Here is a 21459-nt window from a genome sequence, read left to right as displayed (position 1 = left end):
CTAAAAATGGTGATTTAAGAACATAAATGCAAAAGTATTAGGAGAAAACAGGCAAGGCATAGTCCCCAAACAAAGTCTCCAACCTTTTGCTGCATATTGAGAAACTGGGGTGTCTCTGTACAATGCAGTATTGCAATATAGCTTCTATTCATTAAAGACCTCGAAGAAAAGATTAGTAACTTTACAAAGTTGGGGGGTGGTGAGCAAAATATTTAAGAAAAGCAGTAAAAAAGAAATTCATTTCTCCCAAGCAGTCAATCCCCTTGCTGGGGTCGCAGCAGGAGCAGCACCCACAGCGGGCATCATGTTCCCCTCTGGTTTGCACTGCAGGGCCCCTTTGTGATCTAGACACCAAATTCCACCAGGCAGAAAAGCACAATACAAGCCTACTGATTATCTTCAAGACAAAGGGGAAATATAAAAAGGCAACCAGTTGCAAATTTCATCACTAATAGCCAAGGATGGAAGAGGCTGTCAGAATCTAGTACTTTTTCTTCCTGCTGCTGCTGCTAAGTCGCTTCAGTCGTGTCCGACTCTGTGTGACCCCATAGACGGAAGCCCACCAGGCTCCCCCGTCCCTGGGATTCTCCAGGCAAGAACACTGAAGTGGGTTGCCATTTCCTTCTCCAATGCATGAAAGTGAAAAGTGAAAGTGAAGTCGCTCAGTCATGTCCGACTCTTCGCGACCCCATGGACTGCAGCCTACCAGGCTCCTCCATCCATGGGATTTTCCAGGCAAGAGTACTGGAGTGGGGCGCCATCATTTTCTTCCTACCTGGCCTTAAAAAACCAGGAATTAGACACCCTGGTTCGACAGCAGCACAGGATGAAAACTGAGAAGAGATATCTAAAGCTGGCCCTTGCCACCTGTCTGCTCTTTAGCAGTCACCTAGCCCCTGCCTCCTTGCCTGGCCTGTTTTCTCACCACCTCACTCTGGCAGTATCACACTCAAGTTGTTCCCTCTTCCTGGAATGACTGTTCTTTGCCCATCTGGAGAACACTTACTCATGAAGACAAATCAAATGTCTGCTCCCTTTATGAAGCCTTTCCCGACTGTGTAACCCTTGGAGACCACATTCTCATTTTTGGTCCCCTTTACCTTGATACATCTGTTAAAGTTCCTGTAACTCCTTAGTTTACAGATCTGCCTCCCACTATAGAGTATAAGCCCGCTGTGGGCAGGAACCATGCACCTTTATCTTCATATTCTCAGACCTAGCTCAGTGCCTGGTCTTTAACACATGTCTTCCCCAGTACACTGAGCCCTTGGCTTTTAAATTTTAAGCAAACCATTCAAATGATCCTAGTCTTGGTGCACCAGAATCTGGGCCCAGGGTAGCGTAACCCAGCAGTGTTAAGAGTGTAGCCCCATGAACAAAATCATGTGAGCTGCAGAGTACTAATCACTGCTTATCCAGGTTCAAGTGCAGGGCCTTGGGAGGAGGGAAGCAATGGTCATATGTGGAAGAACAACCTCAACAAGAAAGAAAGTCCAGTCACCTCTCTCTCAATTGTGTCAACAGACAAAAATGATGGCCACACAAAAAAATTTCAACCAGTGGAGAATCCATTGATCAACATCATTAAACCTTGAGATGAATTATTTCTTTGCAGCAAATCTGTCTTCCAGATGCCATTTGGCTCAAGCTACGTGCACATAATAAAGGATGACAGTCATCTAATGTAGGGCTTAATGAAGCATGGCAGTAATGCAAACACCTGGGCAGGGTGGGGGAGTTCCCCTTACCTGACACAGTCCTGGGGTGCCTGCCTAAAAGGCTCTTGCAGCTCCCCTTCTTGATGTTCAGAAAGGACTACAGAGAGGCCTTGACCCTAGGCTGCCCAGCCAAGTCAAAGCTGGAATGGGCACTGGCAACTGTCCCATTACTCAGCCCCTAGTCCACAACCTGGAAGTGACTTTGCATGGCAATCTGCTCCCCTGTGCCCTTAATTATGGTTGGCACTGACCTGGAAACTAGACTCCAACTATCTAGAAGGGGCAAAATGTGAAAAAGGAGAAACAACAAAGAGGGAGGTGGCCCTGGAGCGGTGGGGCCATCTTTCCATCTACTGGAACACTGGGTAGTATGAGCTCTGCTTCAACCACAAAAGAGGAAGCCATGAGGAACGGAAGGAGCATGCTCTGAGCTGCATTACAGAAATGAGGCTGGAGAGCGGCCATTCAGAGCTGAAAGAGGAAGATGGCTCTTATCTGGGATGGTTTGATCCCAAATTTCCCTCTTCCCCTTTCCCACTTGGCCATCTGCTTTCTTACCCACAGTCTCCTCCTGACCCAACTGCTCCTCCCAGACACCAGAGCACCTCCCCATACTCACACACTATATACACACGCCTATCCCGCGAGACCCGGAGTCACATTTCAACCTCTCCCACTCTCGAGCCCAAATTTCATCCCCCCACCAGATCGCCTTTCTGTGTCTCCACTTCACCTTGCCTCAGAGTCTGGCCCCTAATTCCATTTTCCGTTTGTCCTTTCCAGGCCGCCAATCTCTAAGCTACCCTTCGGGCATCTGCTAGGGGCGGGCCTCTTCATACTGACCATCTCCACAAGCCCCCAGCGGCTCCTCCCTTGCCCCTCCCGCCTGGGCCGCTGCAGTCCCTATACCTTTAACAAACCTCCACGTGCGTGTTAACCGCGGTGACAGCATTTCCTTGTCTCTCTGCTCCCGCCCCGGGAGGCGCCGTCCATTGGCTGCCGGGTTCCTCTGTTCTTCTTCTAATTGGCTTCGCTCCTGGAAAACTCCAACCAATGGTCTCTCCGCTCCCGGCTCCCTCCACCGACTCTGGCTTCCCATTGGCTCCCGTTGGCTCGGAGGACTTAGGCTGTCGTCCTGGCTTGGTGAGTGGTAAATTCTTCCTTGCCGGAAGATTCCCCGGCTAAGACGCTGGTTCCGAACCCAACGGAATCCAGCGCGGAGCCACGCCGGGTCACGTGGCCATCGGCCCCATGACATTCTGGCTGCGGAGCGTCATCGTGACGTTTGGGCGACCCGCCGAGTGGCCCCGCTGCCTCCGCCACCTCTGCAGCCGCGGTGCTGCCATGGACCTGGGACCGATGCGCAAGACTTACCGCGGGGACCCAGAGGTGCCGCTGCCCTGCAGGGCCTCCGCAGTCGTCTCCCGAGGGGAGGGGCATGGAAGGGATCCCCTGGGGTTTCTGATCCACCTCTTGGGGCTCGGGGTTACCCCTATGGGAGAAGCGGGGATTCAAAGACAATCAAGGGGGGAGGGTTTTTGGAGAAACGAGGATGAAGGTGGACTCCAGAAGCAGCTCAGAGAGACCTTGACCCTAGGCTGCCCAGCCAAGTCAAAGCTGGAATGGGCACTGGCAAGTGTCCTATTACTCAGCCCCTAGTCCACAGCCTGGAAGTGACTTTGCATGGCGACCTGCTCCCCTGTGCCCTTAATTATGGTTGGCACTGACCTGGAAACTAGACTCCAACTATCTAGAAGGGGCAAAATGTGAAAAAGGAGAAACAACAAAGAGGGAAGTGGCACTCAGAGCACTCACTCGGGGGTTGCTTGGGAGGAATCCTGCCGGTCGTCGGGTGCACTTCTTGGGCGGTTTACTCACCTCTCTGGGTCTGTTTCCTCACTTCACAAGTAATATCACTGACCTCACAGAAATGTTATGGACTTTGATATTTGTAAAATACCTCTGTTGTTCAGTTGCCAAGTTGCGTCAGACTCTTTGCAACCCCATGGACTGCACTGGGTCAGGCTTCCCTGTCCTTCAGTATCTCCCAAAATTTGCTCAGGTTCATGTCCACTGAGTCGGTGGTGCTATCCAACCATCTCGTCCTTTGCTGCCCTCTTCTTTTGCCTGCTTTCTCCTTTTGCCTTCAATCTTTCCAGCATCAGGATCTTTCCCAATGAGTCGACTGTTCACATCAGGTGGCCAAAGTAGTGAAGCTGGTGAAGTGCCTAGAACAGTGATAATCAGCTTGTTTAGTCACTGAGTTGTCTCCAACTCTGTGACCCCATGAACTGAAGCCCACCAGGTTACTCTGTCCATGGAATTTCCCAGGCAAAAATACTGAAGTGGGTTGTCATTTCCTTGTCTAGGGGATCTTCCCGAACCAGGGATTAGAACACGTGTCTCCTGGATTGGCAGGCGAATTCTTTACCGCTGAGCCACTTGGGAAGCTTTTGTTTGTTGTTGTTGTTTTTAAATGTAACTAGTTAATTTATTTTGTCTATTTTTGGTTGTTCTGGGTCTTCCTTGGGCAAAGGCTTCTCTCATTGGGGAGCATGGGGCTTTAGGTGTGCGGTCTTCCCACAGCTGCAGCCCATGGGCTCAGTAGCTGTGGCCCTCAGGCTGCCTCCCGGCATGTGGGATCTTCCCAGACTAGGGATCAAACCCCAGCGCCCTGCATTGGCAGGTGGATTTTAAACCACTGGACCCCAGGGAAGTCCATAGATGTTTGATAAATAAATAACACTTTGAGGAGGAGAAATAACTTACCCAGGAGTACAGGAGAAAGCTCCTGGATCTTACTTCCTTTTTTCTCCTCAGAAGAGAAACCAAGAGAACTATTTTGGAATTAGGGCCCAGAGCCTGGTTACCGAATCTAGTTGCATGTGAACATTTCCAGAAATGCTTGTTAAACATGGCAGTTTTTCATTAAATCCCAGACTTGTTAGGGGAACCACTGACCCAAACTGCTCGCCCTGGCCAGGCCCCAAAGTAACCACTTGCATGAGTTATCTTAAACCAGAGGTCCCAGGAAGGAACATGGAACTAACAAGCTAACACCAACTAGAAGAATTTGAGAAAGGTCAAAAGGAGAGAGGAGACAGTCTGTATGTCCTACCTACCTCCCAGAATCCATCTGACTGGAATCCCATCTTGGCTGAGCAATGTGCCTGCCACCAGGAAGGACCCTGAGTCAGAATGATTGGCCAGAGACAACCCAGAAACCAGCAACATCACCATAAAACATGAAACTCCAAGCCATGTGGCAGAGCTGTCCTCCTGGGTTCCCTTACCCTGCTGCTTTCCACCTGGGCGCCCTGTTCCAATAAAGTCTCTTGTTTGGTCAGCAAGTGTACCTCCTTGGACAATTCATTTCTGAGTGTCAGACAAGAGCCCTGGAAGGGGTCCGCCTTTCTGCCATTGACCTGCTGAATGAGAATTTACTGGGTGGAGCCTAGGAGTCTTTTTTGTTTTTTTTAGGCTTCCCAGGTGATAGGTTCAACACCATGACATGAAACCCTGTTTTGTCACCATTTTGTACCTGTCTTCTCATCTATAAGATGAGACTAACAGAACCTTCCTGGGGACGGGTTTTTGTTATGAGGACTAAATGAGTTAACACTTGAAAAGTGCCTAGAACAGAACCATGTACTCAGTAAACACTCTATGTGTTTGTTAAATGAAGTAAAACTCTCCCTTCCCAGGCATTTGAGGAGACTCATCTGACCTCCCTGGACCCTGTGAAACAGTTTGCTGCCTGGTTTGAGGAGGCTGTTCAGTGTCCTGACATAATGGAAGCCAACGCCATGTGTCTGGCTACGTGTACAAGGTAGGCATAGCCGTGGGCCCTTCTGTAGGTGGGTACAGATGAAGTAGGAAACTTAGGAAGCTCTCAGTTAGATGGAAGACAACTTTATGATTCTAGTTCTATTATTAACATGCTGTGTGGCCTCAGGCAAGTAATTTGTCCTCTCTGGGCCTCAGTGTCCTTACCTATAAACAGAAGATTAGACTTGACTCAGTTCCATTTAGATAAAATGTAGTGCCTCATCCATCTCTGCCCTTGATGCTTCCACCCCCCCAGTACACACACCCTTGTCTCCCTCAGCTCCCAGTCTCCCCAGTTCCCATCTGGGGAGGTTCAGTTCAGTTCAGTTCAGTCGCTCAGTCGTGTCCGACTCTCTGCGACCCCATGAATCACAGCACGCCAGGTAGACCTCCATAAAGCCATCTCCCTCTCTTGAAATCTAGCACAGTGCTGGTTTGTATCATTCATTTGACAATCAGTCATAAATCCCTTGAGACATCGCTTGTATTAAACTCTTATTCAACTCTTCTTTCCCCTCCTCACTAAAGTGTAAGACTTTGGAGGCAGGGCCCTTGGACTGTGCCCCTGTATACCCCCCAGAGCTAGTTTGCTTGGGCCACCATAACAGAGACGGGGTGGTGTAGCAGAAACTTGTTTTTTCACAGGTCTGGAGGCGAGAAGTCCAAAATCAAGTCCAATCAGAGTTTATTTCTAGCAAAGCCTCTCTCGAGTCCTTGCTTACAGAGGGCTGCCTTTCTGCTGTGTTCTCGCATGGCCCTCCCTTTGTATATGCAGGGAGAGAGGGAGTTCGCTGGTGTCTCTTCCTTTTCATATAAGGACACCAGTCCTACTGGATTAGAGTCCCACTCTTATGATCTCATTTAACCGTCATCATTCCCTAAAGGTCCCATCTCCAAATACAGTCGCATTGTGGGTGAGGGCTTCAAAAATGTTAGTGGAACCCAGTTCAGTCCATTATAGGGCCCTAGGCAATGGTGTCATGCTTGCACCTCTGGGACAAATTCCCATGGGCAGCTTGAGTGCCCAGAGAGTGCAGAATAAGGGGGCACAGGTGTAGGGGTGCTCAGACATCCTGTAGGGAGGGTCTCTGACCACGGTGCTCTGCTCTTTGCCCCAGAGATGGGAAACCGTCTGCCCGCATGGTGCTGCTGAAGGGCTTTGGGAAGGATGGCTTCCGCTTCTTCACTAACTTCGAGAGTCGAAAGGGAAAAGAGCTGGTGAGGGTTCACGGTAAATCCTTCCTGGGCCTGCAGGGTCCAGCCCTGGCTTGTTGGTTGCCTACTCATGCCACCCCTGCCCCAGTCTACTTGCCAGCCATGCTCAGGCACTGTCCTGACTAGAGGCCTTTGCGCTTGCCTTCTCTCTGCTGTGAATGAGGGCAAGCTTTAAGCACCTCCACCTCCCTAGCTGTTTATCTGAGTAGCTCCTGTTTCTTCGGGTCTCAGCCCCCATGTCACCTCCTCATGGAATCCTCTGGACTCCCAGGCTGAGCCAGCCCCTCTCACTGCGGTCACTATAATTTACAGATTTCCTTTCTGCCATTGTTCTAATTTCTAACTGCATGTATTTGGGGGATTATGTGATCAATGTTTATGTCCTCTGCTAAATGGTGAGCTCCATGGGGGCAGGGCTGCCTCTGAGGTGTCTCTGTTATACCCCCAGCACCTCTCCTGGTGTTGAGCACAGAGCTGGCACTTCGTATGCGTTAATGAATCCAAAATGAGTAGGTCTCCCCCGAGTCCAGTGCAGTCAAATGTGCATTTCAGAGGATTTGCAAATCTGTGGGTGAGAGAAATGACAAGCCTCACTCTGGAGTCCATCTGGCTGAAGTTTTCAGTGCAGGTTTCCATTGACTCTGTGAACCTGGGCATGTTTGTGAACCTCTCTGAGCCTATCTCCACACCTGTAAAAGTAGGCCTACCTTTGGGGACTTAATAAGATGCTACAGTAAATGCGTCTGCAGTGGGCCTGCGCGGTGCAGACCCCCTGCCTTCCCCCTGTGCTCAGGCCTCCTCTCCTGTCCGGATGACTGTCTGTGGATTTTCTTCCATTTCCAGGACTCGAATCCCTTTGCTTCCCTTGTCTTCTACTGGGAGCCCCTGCACCGTCAGGTGAGTGAGCATTCCTGGGACAGCTGGGGGTGGACTGGAGGTAGGAGGGGCCTGAGTTTATGGAGAAACCTGGTGAAGGTCCCCAGGCTGCGCAAACATCCTGCCTTTTAAATGGCTCTCACTTAGCTGGGCTACCTGGAGTCAGGCTCAGTGGGGCAGTGGATAAAGAGAAGAACAAAGAAGACTGGGGCCAGTGCTGGTCTGGAGGGCAGGTGGCCTTGAATGCTATCTAACCAGGGCCATCCCTGGGCAGGTACGTGTGGAGGGGCCCGTGAAGAAGCTACCTGAGGAGGAGGCTGAATGCTACTTCCACTCCCGCCCCAAAAGCAGCCAGATTGGGGCTGTGGTCAGTCACCAGAGTTCCGTGATCCCGGATCGGGAGGTGAGTGGGGCTTCTCCTTAGTCCTTTGAGTGGTGGGTGCCTTGGCTCAGCCCCAGAGGCTGTCCCCAGGGGATGCCAGGGCCCTCCCTTTCCAGCAAAGTGAAATGGATGGTCTCCCTGGGGGATGTGAATATGGGGACCAGGGATCAGGCCTCCTGTGTCTGTCTGACCTTCCCATTGAACTGTGCCCCCAGAGGTTACCTGTGTTCCCCAGCACCTGGCCTAGAGCACATGCCCTGTAAGTGGTGATTAAATGAATCACTGACTGGATCTGGCTCTTCCTTCATTTCCCCTGGACAGTATCTGAGAAAGAAAAATAAGGAACTGGAGCAACTTTACCAGGAACAGGAGGTGCCAAAGCCAAAATACTGGTGAGTGGTACCGGGGGTCACCTAGAAAGAGACACTGGGACCCTCATGCTTCCTTGAAGCCATGCTGTCCTTGGAATTACAGATATACTCCTCCCTGGCAACCCTTGTCAGATACATGCCAGCAGCTTCCTTCACGGGACCCTGGGATGGTGTGGAGGGTGGTGGGGGTTGCCTGGCTAGAAAAAAGCACAGAGCACCAAACCATCTACTTCTCCTTATAGGGGTGGCTACATCCTGTACCCACAGGTGATGGAGTTCTGGCAAGGCCAAACCAACCGCCTGCACGACCGGATTGTCTTTCGACGAGGCCTACTAACCGGAGACTCTCCTCTGGGGCCCATGACCCACCGAGGGGAGGAAGACTGGCTCTATGAGAGACTTGCACCCTGACTCCCAATCTGTTGGCACTGAGTGGAGCTGGGGCCAGTGCCCAGAGAGGGTATGGGATGTGGGGCCAGACCCTTCTAAACTCAACCCATTTCCCTTCCTGCCTTTTATATTCAAGGCCCTTTAGTGTTTACCCTCGGAATTCTCCTTAATCAGCTAGTCTCGTGGAGTTTAACAGTGGCACATACTATCACAAACGGAAAATCTTGTGATTATCTTCTCGACCTTAACGATGATTTATTGGAATAGCTCCCTCTAGGGGTGGAGCTGGTGTGATTCCCTTTTCCGGTGACAGGGGGTGGGCCCCCAGCAGCCTCGTCTATTATCACATGACAGAGTCTGGCCAGAGTCGACTGATCCCAGCAGAAACACCCCAGGCAATCTAGCCAATCAGTTTTTCTTTTCTTTCCAATTTGAAATCTAGAGACTCAGAGCATAGGAGCCATTTGTAGCCAAGTAAATAATGGCAGCTTAGAAACAGCAACTTCTGGCTGCCGCTCTTGCAATTCTCTGAAGGATCCATGGATCCCTCCTTCCCGTGCCTGGGGTTGTGCAATTCCTCCTTCTACCTCAGAAAACCCATTGTCTCTAAAAAAAGAGATTTTTTTTTTCTTGGCTTAAACCAGTCAGAATTTATTTGCTTGCAACGAAGAGAACCTTAACTAACTCATTTACTAATAGGATATTTTTAAACCTCTTACCCAACTGATAGCTGCCCTCCATTATCTGGAGAAGAGCAATGTGGAAAAGAGACTCAATTTATTCTCTGTAGCTCCAGAGGACCCATAGGTGGAAGTTACATGAAGTTAGATTTCATCTCAATATGGGAAGAAATTTCAGAAATGGGGCTGCCTAAGAGGGAGTAGGTTAGGTGGTGCATGTTCTGTCCCTGTTAGGCAGGAGTTTTGTCGAAGGAACTCGTGCTGGTACCTGTGGGTCAGGAAGATTTTCATCAGGCCTTACTTTCCACATTTGTTTGTGAAAACTTGGTGTATGTGAGGGCTTTCCAGGTGGTACTAGTGGTAAAGAACCCACCTGCCAGTGCAGGAGATATAAGACGTGGGTTCAATCCCTGTGTCTAGAAGATCCCCTGGAGGAGGGCATGGCAACCCACTCTAGTATTCTTTCCTGGAGAATGCCATGGACAGAGGAGCCTGGCAGGCTACAGTCCATAGGGTCGCAAAGAGTCAGACACGACTGAAACTTACCACAGCACGTATGTATGTGAAATACATATATACATACATTAAAAAAATACATATATACATACATTTATATGTATTTTGCTTTCCAGATATAAAATTAAATAATCGAGCTTATACTTTTCTGACACACATCCCTTTACCTCCCTCCCACCCCTACTGATGATGACTCCTGCTGCTGCTGCTGCTGCTAAGTCACTTCAGTCGTGTCCGACTCTGTGTGACCCCATAGACGGAAGCCCACCAGGCTCCCCCCGTCCCTGGGATTCTCCAGGCAAGAACACTGGAGTGGGTTGCCATTTCCTTCTCCAGATGATGACTCCTAGGTCACTGGTTTTCACTGGAATTGCCCAGGAACTTTAAAAACCCTCCTGCTCAGTCCCACTCTCAGAGGTGATTTGACCAGTGTGAGTGCAGACTGGACTTGGGGAAATTTCAAAGGACCTTGGGAATTCTGTGCAGCCAAGGTTGAGAGCCCCTGTTAATAGATCCTTGCTACTTGCAGTGGGTCTTCCCTTGTGGCTCAGGTGGTAAAGAATCCGTCTGCAGTGCAGGAGACCTGGGTTTGATCTCTGGGTTGGGAAGATCCCCGAAGAAGGGAAAGGCTACCCACCCCAGTATTCTGGCCTGGAGAATCCCATGGACTGTATAGTCCATGGAGTCGAAAAGAGTCAGACATGACTGAGCGACTTTGATTCACTTGCAGTGTGGTCCACAGGCGAGCAGCTTTGGCTTCCCTTAGCCACCTACCCTAGACCCATTGAATCCCACGCTGCTTTAAACAAGACCACCCCCGCTTCCCGGTAACCGGATTAGCCTCAACCTCTAAACCAACCACTTCTGGACTCTTCGGTAGCACTTGGCTGAGGCCTGTGCTGAGCTGTAGTCTTTGTCTTCAAGCACAAGTCTGGTGACCAGGGGTAACGTGGATGAGTGGCCTCCAGGCTGCGGGGAGGAGCCAGGCTGGGCAAATGTTTGCTGTGACTAAGCCAGGATCAGAGAACTGACTGTTTGCATACATTGGCCATTGAGCTTGCAACTCTGTAAACTGTACTTCATTCCACTGTATGGGTGTGTGCTTTGGTGTCTGTTACTGATTGCCTCCTCCGAGAGTGGCCCTCTGGGTGTTGACCACCCCCTACCCCCACCGGCTTCCTTAAGTGGGGGTGCAGGAAGGCACAATGCTAGCCTTGTGGCCTCTTGCAGGAGAGGGTGCGGGAGTGCCCTTCCCTACCTTGTCCTGTTGTTATGGGGTCTGTGTATACCCCCTGCTCTAAGCCAGGTCTCAGCTGTTCCTTTCCTTTCCTCTGTCTGACAGTCCCTGTGCCAAGTCTAAAATAAAAGCTCATCAGCCATGCATGATGTAAATATTCAATCTAGCCTAGTCTTGTTCCCCGCCCCCCATGTTTGAGGGGAGTTGAAGAATTTAAGCAACTCCTCCTACCTGGCTTCTGCACTTGGGGAGGTTGGGCGTCCAGCAGGGGGAGCCCGGTGCCCAGGGTTGGCCCCTTCTAGGCAGCACAGGCCAGTTCTAGTCGGCTCCTCCTGCCCCCCTCTCTCCCCTCTTGGGTCCCGTCCCAGTGAAACTGTGGTCAATAACCGTAGCCTCTCCCGCTCCTGCTCATATTTTCATATTTGCACTCTCACTTCCTTCTCCTCTGGCCTGGCGAACACTTGCGGCTGCCTGGGTGCTGACTTCCTGGACAGCTAGGTCTCCTTTGGCTCTTATTACCTGCTCCCAGCCCATTGGTCCATCCCTTAGCTTAGGGATATGTGTGGAGTTATTGTGGGAGATTCTGTGGCCATCACTTTGGGGCCGTGGAGTGGAGTGGCATGCACAGGGTTGAGGAATGCACAGACCCTCTCACCTAAGAGGGAAAATAGTGGCCTGGTGGTTACCAGTATGAGACAGAACCACAGGTCAGTGGCCTGGGGCCCAGCCTCTCACCCCTCCCCACCCCTTGCCTCAGGGAACCTCAGGATGGCTGAAGCGGCAGGTCCCTATGGTTTGGGGTCTGACCCTTGAAGCTGGTTGGCTTTTCCTCACTGATTCCAGATCTGGGCGGCCCCCTCAGAGGATGCTCGCCTCCCAGGACCCCAGGGCCCAGGCATGGCCCTCTCTCCCCACATCCCCACTGCAGAAGGTGACTATACTCCTTTCCTTGTTCTGAGCCTCAGTTTCCCTTCCCCGTTGTTCATTTGCTCAGTCCTGTCTGACTTTTTGCAACCCCATGGACTGCAGCACGCCAGGCTTCCCTTCCCTGAGCAGATAAAAACCCCGTGTGAAGTGGGCTGCGTGGTGCGACAGCCATATACACAGGTCTGGCCTCAGTCCCAGCTCTGCCACTAGGAACCCCTGACCCAGGTCTGGTGACTCAATCTCTTAAGCCTCAGCTAATGCAGCTGGAAAACTAGAAAATGGAGATAATGACAGCACCTATGATGAGAGGGTTACAGGAGGACCTTCGTGGGGTACTTGCCACAGAGCTGGCTGATTAAAACCCGCTGAGTATCAGCTGCTAACTCTGGGCAGAGCTGCAGTTGGAGGAAAGTCAGCTCCTCCATGGGAGGCTTTATGGACTGAATGATTGTGGGGACCCTAGAAAGTTCCATGTGGTGGGGAGGGATGGGGAAGAGGCTTGGGGGAAGGCCATACACCTGAGCCCGCCTTCCCTCCCTCCAGGCCCTCGTTTCCCTCCCTCTTCTTCAGAGTTCCTTCTGGCCTGGGTGAGGCCAGCTAACAAAGGCCCCCTTGTACAGGTCTGTTTGTTTTGGTAAATGTCCTGAGTAACCTCCCTGGGGTGGCCCAGCAGCCTGCAAGGAGCTGACCTGGAAGCCACAGAATCACACTGTTTAGTCGTCACCTTGGTCTCTCTCTGTCCCCACCATGAGCTCCAGAGATTTGGCCAATTTTTTTTCCAGTTCTCAGCTCCTGGGGTTTGAGGAGGGTCTAGACCTAACAGCATAGGAAGTAAGCTCTCTCTTCATCCTTAAACGGAAGCATGAGCTGCGGTAGAGTTCCTTCACAAAAGAAAGGGAAGGAAACTGATATTCATTGGGCACATACACAGGACTACTTATGAGTCATGCAATACTGACCATGTACGTGTGCTAAGTCGCTTCAGTCATGTCTGACTCTTTGCGACCCTTTGGACTGTAGCCCTCTAGGCTCCTCTGTCCCTGGGATTCTCCAGGCAAGAATCCTGGAGTGGGTTGCCATGCCCTCCTCCAGGGGATTTTCCCAATCCAGGGATCGAACCTGCATCTCCTGTGACTCCTGCATTGCAGGTTGATTCTTTACCACTGAGTCACCAGGGAAGCCCTATACTGGCCACTCTCTGTGAAATAGATATTAGTACAGCCCCTTTTACAGAAGAGGAAGCTGAGACTCGGAGGAGATTTTGTTTGCTTTTTAATGTTCCCCAAATCACCCAGCTGCTAAAGGAGGAACCAGAATTTGAATCTGGATCCCAAACTAAACCCCTGAGATTTGGGGGTCAGTAACCAGAGGTCTGCTCCATTCTCTTGGAGCACCTGAAATCCTTTCTGTTGCTGAGGTATAACGAGCTCCTTCCTTTGCTCTTTCCACCTCCAGATGCTAAAATGGCTTGGTGGTGAAGTTAGTGCCCCATGCACTGTATTTTTTCACCTGTGGACCTTTCCTGATGCTCAAAAGGAACAGTTTGAACACAAAGTAAAAAAGAGTAAAGTCATGAAAAACAGTATCTCAGTAAATGTAGGACAAGAGCATACATAGGTTCTCTGCTTTTGCAGCATTGTTTATTACAAAAAGAAACCTACTTTTTTTTTCTTTTAAACAAAATTCAAGGCTCCAGGACTCATCTCTGGGGCTGATCCATCTTAAATACTAGTAGGGGAGAAGGGCTCCTGCCAGAACTTCCCACCCCCTTTCCAAGTTTGGACCCAAGGGGCAGTGTGCTTTCCCTTTGAGGGTGTATGCAGAACTTGTGGGGTCCCTGGTCCGGCCTTCTGCAGCACCTCCTAGGGAGTGCCAGGGTCCCCTCCCCTTTCGCACCTGGGGGCAAAGTTCCAGGAAGTTTCCCACTTGAGTTAAGAGGTGAACTCAAATTCATCATCTCCACCTCAGCTCCTGGAAACCACTCCCATCACGCGTGGCTTCTGGAAAATGCACTCAGAATTGATCCAGAGAATAATCACAGGTAAAGAAAGTAGAGGGAGCAGTAATTTAAACTCACCCTTGACCCTGTGCCCCGGCAGGGGGTGAGGTCTGTCTGGATCCCTTGCTCCATTCCTTCCACGCCCACCTCCCTGCTGGCCCTGCCAGTGCTTCCAGGAGGGCTGTGCTTCCCAAGTGGGACTTTTCAACCTTGAACTGGAGTGCCTTTGTATGTGGTGGGGGAGGGCGGGAGGACCTGGGATCTCTCAGGCCTTCCAGAAAGCCAGAGCACATAAATACAAACCTAAAATCAGACATTTCCTGCCAGCAGGCATCAAGTCCCCCCACGGCTTCAGCTATGGCCAAAGAGGCCAGCGTGGTGAACTCCTGTCTCAGACCCAGCTGACGGCAGAGACTGGGAAGGGGCTAGTGTCCTCCTAGGCCCCCTTCACTGTCCTTTGCCCTCCCTGTCATCAAAGAGGTTGGGGTTCTCCGCCAATGAGGCTCGGACCTTTTTCTTCTCCTTGAAGCGGCCTGAGTTGGAGACTTTGACGTGCTTGCCCTTGGTGTTCTTGTCCACAATCTTCTCCAGGCGGGTGTTAAAGTTGCTGTTGGGGCTCCCACTGTCAGGCCTCGGGGGCTCCGCACCACCTTCACTCTGAGTGTAGGTGTCAGGGATCTCATACAGCACTTTGGGAGTGGATTTCTTTTTCCGCAGGAAGGTCAGCTTCCACCAGCCAACTTCGGTCATGGCGTTCCCAGACCTGAAGGTGGGGCTTCCTGCAGGAACAGGGGATGTAGAGAAAGGGGTCAGTGGGGAGAAGTGGTAGGGGCCTTGGAGCAGCCCTTTCTAGTCTCCCAACCAGGCTTGAAAGAATTGAAGGTGGGGCCAAGTGAACCCAGGATTCAGGTAAGCGATGCAATCCTTTTGGTAAACGTAAGGAGAGAGAAGGGTCTGGGGAAGAGGCGGTAAGAAAACATCCACGGGGAAGCCATTTGAGCCAGGCGGACAGGACAGTGGGACAGCTACACACCGCTGCCAGACAGCTTGACCCTCCAGGCCCCTTGGGGCTGCAGGAGAGTGAATAGCTTGCAGGGTCATACAGCAACTAGGCCTTGGCCACCTTCCCAAGCACTTCCCGCTATGCCTCCAGGCCCTGCTGCCAGGAGCTGACAGGTGATCAGCTGATATCAGACGGACAGAAATACCCTATGCATTTTCTTTGGAATTCATTACAAAATTAAACAGGATTTGTGATGTTCAGAGTAACTTGGACTTCCCTGTGGTCATTACCAGGGCTGAAGAAGCAACTGGGGTTTTTCTAAGGGAGAGAAACATCAGGCTGGGGATGGGAAGTCCTGAGAACTGTTCCAGCCTTGTGACCTCTGGCAAGGTACATCTTTGGACCTCAGTGTCCTCACCTGTCCTTTCCAGACCTAACGTTCAGCTCTAATGTTAATCCTTGCCCACAAGGTAGACGTGCTTTGCAAAGTAAAACTTATTGAGCGGTGGTTTCCTTTCCCCATACAGCTTCCATAAGAACAGGAGTTCAAAGGAAAACTGAACATTTGAAAGGAGGTTTGGTGGGGCCAAGAAGTACATGTGGGGTCTGGTTATTACAGGCTGGACCCTCCACAAGGGTACCCCATGAGAGGTGGGGCAGGGTTCTGAAATCCAGGCTTCTCCACTGATAACGTGATGTGTCCTGACACAGTAGTGGCCTCACCTTTTACTATTCCATGAAGTTGCTGCCTGTGCTGGTGGAAGTTTTGGCAGATGAAGTTATCTGGACTCAAGAAAAAGAGAGTATAGGCTAGAGATATTAAGATCAATGAAGGAGCAGGCAGAGTGATGAGAAATGGAAACATCTTTGGGCCTGGAGAGGTTGGTGGTCTGATTTTCAGAACTCCTTGGTATTGTTGCAGGGAGAAGTCAATTCCGGCTCCATGTTGAAACTGTTTCCTTGATTTGCTTTCCCTTGCTTTTGTTATTATAATCATACATAATGGCCTGTCTCAGAGAATCCTGCCCCTCTGCCTGACTGTTAAACTGAAGTGCCTTTGTTCAGAACCCTGTCCACCCATAGATGGCAGGAAGGAAGAAACTAACACATCCCCCTGCCTGAGGCTTGCCATTCTAGGAGATATTTGCAAAATTAATGGCCTTTTTCCTTTGTTTCCTCCTCCCTGCCATCTCTGATCCATGAAAGAACCTGGCATTCAGACCCCGAAAAGATGGTTATTTTGAAACATTAGTCTGCCATCTTCTTGGTCAGCTGGCTTTCTGAATAAAATTGTATTCCTTGCCTCAACACCTCATCTCTCTGGTTCACTGGCCTGTCATGTCGAGAGCACAGTGAGCTTGGCCTCGGTATCAGTGTGAGCTGTGCAAGTCCTGAGGAGGAGGGTGCAATAGCCACAGCACACCGGAAAGCTCCATGATCAACCAGCCCCAGGTCAGGCAAATATATCACCTACTTTTAAAAACTGATAGTCATAAGTACATTTTCTAAAAAGACCTGAAGAAATATGACAAATGATTAAAATTGGTTTTCTTTAGGTAGTAGGAATATGGAATGTTTTCTCCTCTCTCTCTCTCTCTATATATATATATATATATTTAAATTTTTTATTTTATTTTTTTGATTCCCAGATTTTCCATAATGAGCCTGGAGTTTTTTTTTAAGAGGGGGAGCAGGTCAAATTCATAAACAATGAAAGAGGGACTTCCCTGGAAGTCCAGTGGTTAAGACTCCGTGCTTCCAATGCAGAGGGCATGGGTTCGATTTCTGGTCAGGAAACTAAGATCCCACATGCTGTGTGGTTCAGCCAATAAAGTATTTAAAAAGAAAAAGAAAGAAAGAAATGAAAGCAGGATGCTGACCTAAGCTTGAAATGAACTGAGTGCCTTCATCCATGGCCTCCTTGTTGTGGTTGTCCCCTGGCCCTGCATATATCCATCCACTTGCCCAGAGCAAGGGGATTCCTCCCCACCTCTCTGTCCAGGAAGCAGATCCCACTTTGCCAGCTCTGTCTCTCAAGCTGAGCTCAAGAAGCAAGAAAATCCCAAGGAGATCTAGTGCAGCTCCCACTTAGAAAGTGAAGGAGGGGTGAGTAGTCAGGTAAATACTTTCAGGGCACCCTGGAGAGGTGAGTGCACCAAGGAGACAGCCTGAGAGCTTTGCTTTGGCAGCCTGCCCCACCTGGGCTTAGCACAGCCTTGCACAGAACTTGGTGTTCCAAATGGGTTTCTGGAAGGAGCCTTGGGGAGGGCCAGGAAGGAGGGACAGGGTGCTTGCTTGGCCTATGGGTGCCCCAGTCATCACCTGGTCTGGGGCAAAGCCCACAACCCCACCACAGCCCATCTGGGACTGCTAAGGAACTTGGGGAATGGAGGATTCAGCTCCTGAAACAACAGTAACCACCAAACTGCCTTGCTCCATGAGAGTACCCTCTGCTTGTGCCACTTAAAATATATCACTTTAACAGGTCTTCGAACTTGGCATGCATGGGTCTTAACTCTCCTTGGAGTAAAGGGAGCCACTCGTCAGAAAACCACAGAGAGAGGTCAGAGTAGCCCTTGGGCCCTGCCCTGGAGCCTCCACCATGGTACCAAATTATTGGTGCCCTTGGCTCCTGGCCTTGAATTCTGGTCTCTCCAAAATGCTTTCTGCTAGGCCTTGCTGTACCTTCTGTCCAGGAGGACATGACACACCAGTAAGCAGGTGTTTAGCCCTTTAAGCAGACTCACTGGAAAAGACTCTGATGCTGGGAAGGGTTGGGGGCGGGAGGAGAAGGGGACGACGGAGAATGAGATGGCTGGATGGCATCACTGACTCTGTGGACATGAGTTTGAGTGTACTCCGGGAGTTGGTGATGGACAGGGAGGCCTGGCGTGCTGTGATTCATGGGGTCGCGGAGAGTCGGACACGACTGAGCGACTGAATTGAACTGAACTGAACTGAACTGAACTGAATCTGTGGAAATCTGAATTTGCAGAACAGATAAATTAGTGGACTATTCTTTGTTTTTCAAAACAAGGGGGCTATAAGATTCTTTTAAATATTGAGCTACCTCAAAATAGTGTAAAATCTGATTTGTTTTAGAAAAAAAATATGTGACACAACAGTCAAACTTCCCAGGTATCCGAAGTTGCAAAAAGCCAGAGGCCAACAGTCACATGCCCACGCATAGTCACAGGAGGCTAGAGGGACCTGGGAGAGGGGATGTACTTGGAATTTTGAACAGACTCAGCAGCTGGTGATATACCTGCTTCTGCAGGGCCTGAGCAGGCGCACTGAGGGCAAGGCCCTTGCCCCAGGGCCTTGCAATCCATCGGATGATAGAAATCAGCCCTGAAGATGCAGGTTACACCTCCACTGTTTGCACAGCTTGGGAATCCACAAGGGCCTCACAGGATAGCCTGCCACTCCCCACTGCCTATGGGGGTCAGCACCCTGGCATGCATGTGGGCACCCCAGGACAGCTCCCACCATGCCAGCTGGGTTCTGTGAACTGCCCTAAGGGCCTTGCCCAGACTGGGTTGGGCTCCTTCTGAGCTGGAACAAGTTAACCATTGACTGGGGTGGAGGTGGAAGGCTGGAGCAGGGGGTTGAAGGGGTGAGTTGGCTTCCCGCAGTAAGACAAAACTCAGAACCTCTATTCCTTGCATCTCTGCACGGCCCCCGTGGTACTTCTCCACTCTGCGTGACACTCAGGTACCCTGGAGAGGACAGGGATATATTCCTACCAGACAGCCAGAAACATCTTCCAGAGGGGGAGGGGGTAGCAGGTGGTAAGCTCCTGTCCAGCAAGAGTTAATAGATCACTGCTCTGGAGTAAAACTTTCCCAGAAGGAGCTCTGTTGGAGGTCTGGATTGACTTCAAGAAGCCAGTGGGATGAGTCGAGCTTTGCCTGCCCACGTAGAGAGAGATGGGAGCCAGCATGCCTGGTCCCCCTTCCCAGCTGGGCGTAACAGCCGTGGAAGCAGAACTGAGTCCCCAGACAGAGGTCCATGCCTTGGTTTCCCCTCCCGCCCACCCTCTGCCGGTACCTGCGAGCCCGACTGCTTGGGAGGCTGGAGCCGAGAACTTCCCTAGAGGAGCTGAGTGCAGGAGCTGAGCCCCGGGAGACTGGGGGAGGTGGGGATGCCTCCGGACTGCCGTGCCAGGCAAGGCTCAGGCTGGGAGAGCTGGGTAGGAGCAGCTGTGCAGCAGGTGCAGAGAAACAGGTGCAGGAGCGGTACCTGCTCCGCTGTGGCTCCGGGAGTCAAGGTGAACCTGAAACCCAGCCCCTCCCGGCTAAGTAAACAGAAGCAGAGGCCGGCTTAGCTGATGAATATTCATTACCCCAGAAATCCAATCCCAGCGCCCTTGCACCCACCCAGAAGACAGGGTCCGCCAGGGACCGCCTGGCCAGGAAGAGGAAACCCCAAGGGAAGTCAGGGGTGGGGAGAACCCGAGAGCCTCTGGCCTCATTCTGCCACTCTCAGGTGCCTGTCTGCACCCCTCAACCATAACTGAGGTCACCCCTACCTGTTTCATGCCCCAAAGAGGCCAGACCCCTCTCCAGCATGAACTGCCACCTGCACATTACCCCAGGCACAATCCAGAAAGGGTTAAGGGCCGCTGCTCCTGCTGGCGGGAGAAACGGGTGCACCCAGCTCCTTTGAACTCAAGAGTCGAAACCAGTCCCTGGTTAAACTGGTTGGCAGACCGGTTCCCAGGCTGCCTGCTTCCACCCCAAGCCTCAGGCGGGTGCTGGGTGGAAGGAAGGCTGTGGTTCCCTCCTGACCTGAAGGCTTTTCCTCAAGTTCACCCTGGAAGGGGGTTGAGTGGCACCAGCTCCTCCTTAGGCCAGGTTCTCCAGACCTACCGCAACCTCAAGTGTCTACATCCCCTCCTCCCTCGCTCAGAAGCAGTCTTCAAATACCTTGAAATTCTGCCTTCTGCCATGGACTGTCCCATTCCAGGACCAAGGAGATCCGGAGGTGGGGGTGGGGTGGGGGTGGGGTGGGGGTGGGCACTGGGTAGAGAAAAGCATACAATTCCCCCATCCTTGGCGCTCCCTCCAAGTTATATCCTAAATTCTAATTAACCAACTCTCAAACCTGCCCACAGCTTCAGCACTGAGTCTACATGGTTCAGCTTCGCAAGGCCTCTTGAGTTCGTGTTTGCCTCCATCCTAAACAGCCCCAGTGTCCCTGGGCCTCAGGTGGACAGTCCTGCAGAGGCTCCCCATGCCCCATAGTGGAACCCACTTGGCCTGGCCCTCCTAGTCTGCACTTTCTCTTCCAAACTCTCCCTCAACGTGCACACAAGGCCTTTCTCTGCCTCCCTTCCTTGGTATGGAAGCTGTCTAAGAGGACGAGATTAGGAATGATCTCCCCACCCCCTGAGTAAACCAAGATAAACTTCTATTCATCCTTCAAGACCTAAATTATTATGCCCCCTACTCCCCCGAGAATTGTCTTACTCCTACTGGGCTTACTCACATGCTTCTATTTAACATGCCATATACCATGATTGATTAAGTCTGTACATACACACATATACATATATAGTAATGTAATGATCCGGTCGTGTATTTGCCTCCCTTAGAGGATGTTAGCTCCTTGAGAGAAACATCCTATGATATCCCCTATATGTAGAATCTACAAAGAAATGAAACAAATGAACTTATTTACAGAACAGACTCACAGACTTAGAGAAGGAAAAGGATGAGGGGAAAGGAAGGTTAGAGAGTTTGGATCGACATGTACACACTATAGTTATTTAAAATGGATAACCAATAAGGACCTATTGTACAGCACAGGGAACTCTGCTCAAGGTGATGCGGCAGCCTGGATGGGAGGGAAGTTTGGGGGAGAATGGATACGTGTGTGTGTATATATATATATATATGATTGAGTTCCTTTGCTGTCCACCAGAAACTGTTACAACATTGTTAGTCAGTTATACTCCAATATAAAATAAAAAGTTTAAAAAAAAATGTTAGCTCCTTGAACCCAGAGTTGTCTGTCACTGATACAGACCTGGCATATAGTTAGTACTTAATGCAAACTTTAAAATACAAATAAGAAATATAAGTATTGTCTTTAAGAAATACTTAACGCAGCCACTTGTCCCAGGTAAATGTGAGAGAAAACCCATTTCTTTCACTTCTGGTGGTTTCAGCTATAGCACACTTGCAGATACGTTATCAGCTCTCTGGGGATCTATGAGAATTAAGGATATTGTCTTGTAAGGTTCTCCTAACTCTCATGAGAGGTATACACAGCTGTCCCAGGAAGATTTCTAGATCTGTCACTTTCTCTGAAAG

General features: G+C 50.7%; 2 protein-coding genes and 1 long non-coding RNA gene across 7 annotated transcripts in view; 1 reads left to right on the top strand and 2 right to left on the bottom strand.

The window, feature by feature from the left end:
* The window catches only part of LOC129544314 (uncharacterized), a 44738-nt gene extending 41832 nt beyond the window's left edge, over positions 1–2906 (bottom strand). For both annotated transcript variants that reach the window (XR_016035524.1, XR_008683432.2), the window contains exon 1: positions 2628–2906. This is a non-coding gene — a long non-coding RNA (uncharacterized LOC129544314). The remainder of the gene's footprint in view (positions 1–2627) is intronic.
* A 63-nt stretch (positions 2907–2969) lies between these two features.
* Positions 2970–11375, top strand: PNPO (pyridoxamine 5'-phosphate oxidase). 3 transcript variants are annotated; one of them, XM_055407674.2, is made up of 7 exons: positions 2970–3107; positions 5423–5547; positions 6665–6764; positions 7605–7658; positions 7912–8040; positions 8341–8411; positions 8633–11375. In XM_055407674.2, exons 1-7 carry the CDS (start codon positions 2970–2972, stop codon positions 8799–8801), a joined length of 786 nt encoding a protein of 261 aa, XP_055263649.1. In that variant the 3' UTR covers positions 8802–11375. The 3 variants fall into 3 exon arrangements, with proteins under 3 accessions (XP_055263649.1, XP_055263648.1, XP_088685145.1); XM_055407673.2 differs by having other exon boundaries at positions 6665–6777; positions 7555–7658; XM_088829019.1 differs by lacking the exon at positions 8633–11375 and having other exon boundaries at positions 6665–6777; positions 7555–7658; positions 8235–8373.
* A 1457-nt stretch (positions 11376–12832) lies between these two features.
* PRR15L (proline rich 15 like) lies at positions 12833–19827 on the bottom strand. Of its 2 annotated transcripts, none has more exons than XM_055407675.2 (2): positions 19674–19827; positions 12833–14918 (listed from the first exon to the last, which is right to left on the bottom strand). In XM_055407675.2, the coding sequence occupies exons 1-2, from the start codon at positions 19729–19731 to the stop codon at positions 14587–14589; spliced, it is 390 nt and encodes a 129-aa protein (XP_055263650.1). In that variant the 5' UTR covers positions 19732–19827; the 3' UTR covers positions 12833–14586. The 2 variants fall into 2 exon arrangements, with proteins under 2 accessions (XP_055263650.1, XP_088685146.1); XM_088829020.1 differs by lacking the exon at positions 19674–19827 and adding an exon at positions 19193–19418 and having other exon boundaries at positions 12836–14918.
* Positions 19828–21459: the final 1632 nt, after the last annotated feature.

Source organism: Moschus berezovskii, chromosome 20 (genome assembly GCF_049115385.1).
Source record: "Moschus berezovskii isolate FMDL1 chromosome 20, NW_MosBer_1.0, whole genome shotgun sequence".
NCBI lineage: Eukaryota > Metazoa > Chordata > Mammalia > Artiodactyla > Moschidae > Moschus > Moschus berezovskii.
The sequence above is the reverse complement of the archived record's forward strand: the minus strand, read 5'-3'. Positions and strand labels throughout refer to the sequence as shown.

What these genes read in the sequence shown, in the direction of transcription:
- PNPO (XM_055407673.2), top strand. Translation starts at nt 2,970, where the DNA reads ATGACATTCTGGCTGCGGAGCGTCATCGTGACGTTTGGGCGACCCGCC. An exon ending in AGAGCTGGTGAGGGTTCACG is followed by an intron (nt 6,778 to 7,554) that starts GTAAATCCTTCC and finishes CCCTGTGCTCAG; the next exon opens with GCCTCCTCTCCTGTCCGGAT. An exon ending in GGGAGCCCCTGCACCGTCAG is followed by an intron (nt 7,659 to 7,911) that starts GTGAGTGAGCAT and finishes ATCCCTGGGCAG; the next exon opens with GTACGTGTGGAGGGGCCCGT.
- PRR15L (XM_055407675.2), bottom strand. Translation starts at nt 19,731, where the DNA reads ATGTGCAGGTGGCAGTTCATGCTGGAGAGGGGTCTGGCCTCTTTGGGG. An exon ending in CTCTTTGGGGCATGAAACAG is followed by an intron (nt 14,919 to 19,673) that starts GTAGGGGTGACC and finishes CTGTTCCTGCAG; the next exon opens with GAAGCCCCACCTTCAGGTCT.